At 31.7% G+C, this 5,367-nt stretch overlaps 1 protein-coding gene across 1 annotated transcript; it reads left to right on the top strand.

Moving 5' to 3' along the window:
• The first annotated feature begins 961 nt into the window (after positions 1–961).
• Positions 962–3,428, top strand: LOC145167797 (coiled-coil protein). Its single transcript, XM_079087044.1, has 5 exons — positions 962–1,219; positions 1,354–1,442; positions 1,985–2,157; positions 2,327–2,453; positions 3,137–3,428. Exons 1-5 carry the CDS (start codon positions 1,075–1,077, stop codon positions 3,269–3,271), a joined length of 669 nt encoding a protein of 222 aa, XP_078943170.1. The 5' UTR covers positions 962–1,074; the 3' UTR covers positions 3,272–3,428.
• The last annotated feature ends 1,939 nt before the right edge of the window (positions 3,429–5,367 follow it).

The following is a 5,367-nucleotide window of genomic DNA, read 5'->3' as shown; positions in this document are numbered from 1 at the left end:
ATGGGCCAGATCATGGTCTTTCATGTAGCATCACAAAGACAATTAGCATTCTACACAACAAAGTAATGGGTCGGCATTAGTGCCTTCGATCCATGGATCTAGTGAGGAGACTCACCTCCAAAAGAAGATAACCGAGCCACACACTCGAGTTGCTGCTAATACGGTTCCTCACACTAATTAAATCCCAAAAATAACCCTAATCAATAATCCGGGTTTTTAAACCCATAATAAATTGTCCAATAATCCCAATATCCTAATTGGGGGGAAAATGTCATTTTGCCCTTCCCATTCGGCCAAATCTCCAATACCTAATAGTCTAAGGCTCAAAATAATTGCCCAAAAGTTGGAACTGGGCCATACACCCCGCGTACCACCTTGTACGCCCCATATACAACAACTGATGCAGGAGGGAAATCGGGGTCGAGGTGCAGTACGTGTAGCGTACATGCTTTTACGCCCGACATACGTACCCTAGGTCAAAACTCCCATTAAAGTCATAATGCCTTAATATATATATATATATATATATATATATATATATATATATATATATATATATATATATATATATATATATAGACAAGCATGATAAAAAGAGTCAAAAAAATATCTTTTTTTCTTTACTATAATCACGTTCAATTAGCAATAACAAGCAAGACAAATTGTTTATCTTTTGAGTTAGTTTGAGTTTGAACCAACTTTAGGCTCTAAAAATCATTTAGGTAATATATATATATATATATATATATATATATATATATATATATATATATATATATATTACCTAAATGATTTTTAAAGCCTAAAATTGGTTCAAACTCAAAGTAGCTCAAAAGATAAACAATTTGTCTTGCTTGTTATTGCTAATTGAACGTGATTATAGTGAAGAAAAAAAGATATTTTTTTGAATATCTTTTTTTTTCTTTTCGTCCCCTAACCCCATATATGTTTGGACCGGGAGGGATGGAGGTTAACAAGAGGAAGGGTTTTGGGGCTATAAGGCTCTCGAAATCAAACCCAGCCCCCAAAACCGCAAAACCCCCTGCGGCATAAACCCTAGAAAGTAGCAGAGAGATGGGAGGGAAAGGAAAGAAGAGAAGAGAAAAGAATTACAAAGAAGCGCATGGAATCGGCAAGAATCGATTACCCCCACCGCCGGTTCGTTCATCCCTCGATGTAATTCCCTCCAAGCTTCGCCAACTCATGTCATATACCTCAGGTTCTGATCCCCTTTCTTTTATCAATTTATATGCATAAATCCACAAATATAAGCAGTTTTAGCTTTTCGCTTTTTATCCCTTTTCTTTTGAGAAAAAAAATGTGTTTTTAGTGCACTTACAATGGCGATTTCAGGGTCTGGAAAGTTAACAGTTGACGTTGAAGAGCATAAGAGAGGCGGCAATAGCCGTGGTGGCTCTGGTGGTGGAAATTTAATAGAAAATGTAAGTAATTCTCATGTCCTGGTTGTTTTTGTTCATCAATTTCTACAATATTTCATTACATAGCCTAAAAAACGTGGCTTGATTTAAAATTTAAAGTTGTAAATTTCAAAATTGGTTACATTTTTTGATTTCCAAAGCCAATGGACTTGATTTTACTGGTCCAAAATAGATATGTATTTATTCGAGTTTAATGGAAGTCATGGGCACTTTTAAACAATACTTAATATGAAAATCTCATGTTTACATGGCCTAATCTGTAATCAATAAGCTGTAAGCTATGGGTGTTTCCTTTTGACTTAATATAGAAAAACGGCTTAATAGAGAATGATACTTTCTCTGTTAACTGCTTGTCATTTTACAAATTTGCCCTCATTCTTAACATCTTTTATCCATATAACATTGCCTGATACCATTTTTTTATACTAACCCAATAACATGTGCATCGAATTAAAAGTGAACAACTTAGAACATTGGTGGAAGTTATTGGTATTTAATCCTTGTGGAACACATTATTAGAGTTTTTTAATTTTTTTTTTTTGCAGAAAGTTGGTGCAAATGAAAAACCTGATTTTGTGGTTTCTGAGTCCAAGATTAAAGATACTGATGGAGGAACAGAAAAGAAAAAGAAGAAAAGGAAAAGGAAGCAGGTAGATGATCTTCGGTTTGAGGCAGAATTAGGTGCAGTTGGTTCAAAAAGAAAGGAACGCAAGAAAAAGTAAGTTTTTTCATTGGTTTCTACCATTTGTTTTTTAAAAATTTTGTAAGTTATTAATATGTTATTTGTTAAGTCCTATTCTTTTTGGTTTTTGGAAACTTGTTTTTATTTATGTTTTCCTTTTTTTTTTCCCCAATGTGTTTATGAACAATTGGAATGATATTTACAGACTTCTAGAAGAACGGAAAAAGAAAAAGAAGAAGACAAATGAGGGTGAAATAAACTTTCCTGGACGTGAAGAGATCAAATTTGGAGACGTTGTTAAAGCTCCACCAAAGTTGGTCAATATTCCCAAGGTTAGATTTTTTTAATCTTGAAATTGGCTAAATGTGACATGATTATTTAAGGTTAAAATAAAAGAAAAAGACTAAAATAGCCACTTTTCTTAATGATTTTGCCAAAAATAACCAAAAATTTCACCTATTTTTTAAGATAGTTTCATTTTGCAATGGTCATTATGAAATGCACTATTTGCTGGGAAATTGGTACCTCATATTTTAATGCATTTTTAGACTTTTTCTCATTTTACACCTTTTTTTTTGGTAAAATCTCTCAAGTCTCAACCTAAGACTTCATTTTGCTGTGAAAATGGTCTTTGAAGATCCCTAGAACAAAGTGAACTTTTTAAAAAATGTTGTTTTGATAAGAAGTTTATATTTTTGTTAAAACATGAACTTTGCAATACAAAAACTAATTTCGCATTTCGGAGAGTCAATTTCGTAGTAGTATTATTTTTTTTTTTTCAATTTTTTTTTCGTGGGAACTATGCAAATAGTTGAGGCTATTTCGAAACTTAACTAAAATTTAAGGCTATGTTATGGAACATCATTAAAGAAAATGGTTATCTTAAGTCATTTTCTAATAAAATAGTCATATTTGAATGGAAAAGTGATTATTGAGATAAATTTAATGCTACCTACCTATCTCTACTATTAAATAAGTGATTATCTAGATTTTTGAGTTGTTTTATGGTTTGTAGAAATTTGGGTCTTCGAATGCTTCTCAAGAAAGGATTCGGTTGAGAGCCATTGAAGCGTATAGAGATCAAAAGAAATGGGCTTCAAGACCCGGAGTTCACCAACCCACAATAGACATAACACAACCATCTTTATAGTGCTTTTCATGGCAAATGTGTTATTCAGAATCATGTAATGTTGTGAGTTAGGTCATTATTTTTTTAATACATTAAGTTTTGTATGGATAAAGTGATGTTCGGATAAATGATAAAAATATTTTAGAAAATGACAATTATATTGGATAATTAGAAGGAAGCTGTAAAAGTCTTGGTATGTAATACTAACAAACGATATGCTGATTTTGAACAAACACGGAGATTGGATTGCATCCTCTTAGTAAGGGGTTTTGCCGTTTTGGGGTTCAAGATCTTTTAACTACATTCCCTTTTAATCTTTAACTAGAAAATGCCCTCTCTTTGCTTCGCGGGGATGCAGAGAAGGTTTTACTTACGAAATTACTAGGCTTGTTTTTGAAAAACAAAAACTCATTTGGATTATTTTTGTAATTTATTTTCTACGTAGGGATTAAACATGTTAAATCTACAAATATGCGAATATACCGAAGATAAAAAGATGAAAAAATCTCGGTGTTCAAATTTAAGCGAATAAAAATGACATTTTACAAAGTAGGGGTAGAACGTGGCATTCGACAAAGAGGTGGGAAGTGCGAACATACGAAAGTTTAGGGATCAAATATGTCAAAATAAGAAAGTCGTGGCTAACCTCCAAAATAAGAAAGTTTATGCCCAAAGTTTAAGATTATATGTGGCCAAAGTCTAAAATAACAAAATTTTATGGCCAAAATGTAAAACTCTAAAAGATTGTGGCCAAATTTTAAAATCAAAACTTTAGCGGCAAAAGTTTAAAAACATAAAACTTTACTTAAGAACTTTTGTTTTAATATATATAATAATTTTTTATTGTTAGAAAATACCATGTCGCAGTTGGCATTTGTGAAATGGTTTGAATTAAAAAAACGGGTATTTCTAGGATGACATCACTTTTCGAGTTTGGTTGAAATTGGTGGGTATTTTTGTAATTTGCAAATGTTTTGTTTAATTCTTGGAAAAGCATTATTTTTATTAGACATTTTCTTTTTCGTTTTATTAGTAGAGATCGAGTTTTAATAAACTTGATAAAATGAAACGAGCTAACAATCTTAAAATATCGTAAACACCTTTATTGAAAAAAATAGATTATTATTGTATTAGTATAGTTTTTTTCTTAATTTTATAAAAGAATATATACTAAAAAGGTAAAAACTAATGGAAGAAAACTTAAACGTTAGTCATAAAATCATTTAAATAAAAGAATCGATGTATCTATTTGAACAAGTTTAAACGTTGCTTGATATCTAATGAAATTATTTCAAATGCGTTCCCACGTCATTGTCAAGTCAATAGTGAAGCTTAATCAAACATATAAAAAAAAGTTATAATCTATTTTCTTTTCCACACAGATAGAACAAAAATGAAACATGAATGTAAAACCTCTTAAAACTTTTGAGGTACAATTGAATGATATAAACGGTTGATGATTTTATACCACTAATGTTATTTAAGTGTAATGGGGTTAATTTGTTGATCAATGTCACTTTGACGATTATTAAACATATCGGCATGATGCGGAGTGCACATTTGTTTAATATTGTCTTTGTTGAAAGTACACTGCTATTTAGGGGCGAAACCCCTGAACCGACGGGGGTCCGGGGGCAGCGCCTCTGGGAGCGGGGTCCAAGCAGGGTCGAGCTTTAAGACATAAATTTTTTATATATGTTATGTTACTATATTAAAAAATGCTTCAGAAATCCGGATTTTTGGTAAATGTATCCGGTTTTGTGATCCATTTCTAGACCCGGATTTAAGTTGGTTTATGACGTTTTGACAGTTTTAGGACATATAACTATCATGTGGCAGTTTTAAGACATGACGTTTTTCTGATTATATGATCATATCTGTGGTTGGTACACTTCTTCTTCATAACATCTTGAATATTCTCTCTTTTGTTTTTTCAATTTTCTGAGTCTTATCCGATTAGAAATTGGGAGTACCACCCAAATACTTTAATCTGAAAGTTTTTAACACGATTCTCAGAATTTCCAAGCCTTTTTATAACCCCGAATTTCTTACATAAACTATTTTCCATATTAATTTTTCTTTTTCTGGTTTTATGAATGTATTTATTCACGAACACG

Source organism: Lactuca virosa, chromosome 3 (genome assembly GCF_052849685.1).
Source record: "Lactuca virosa cultivar CGN04683 chromosome 3, Lactuca_virosa_CGN04683_v6, whole genome shotgun sequence".
NCBI classification, from domain to species: Eukaryota; Viridiplantae; Streptophyta; class Magnoliopsida; order Asterales; family Asteraceae; genus Lactuca; species Lactuca virosa.
Note: the sequence above shows the minus strand (reverse complement) of the source record. Positions and strands in the feature narration are given on the sequence as shown.

Excerpts from the sequence above, each read along its gene's own strand:
- LOC145167797 (XM_079087044.1), top strand. The coding sequence starts at position 1,075 with ATGGGAGGGAAAGGAAAGAAGAGAAGAGAAAAGAATTACAAAGAAGCG. Across the intron at positions 2,158-2,326 it reads AGAAAGGAACGCAAGAAAAA|ACTTCTAGAAGAACGGAAAA; the intron begins GTAAGTTTTTTC and ends TGATATTTACAG. Across the intron at positions 2,454-3,136 it reads AGTTGGTCAATATTCCCAAG|AAATTTGGGTCTTCGAATGC; the intron begins GTTAGATTTTTT and ends TATGGTTTGTAG.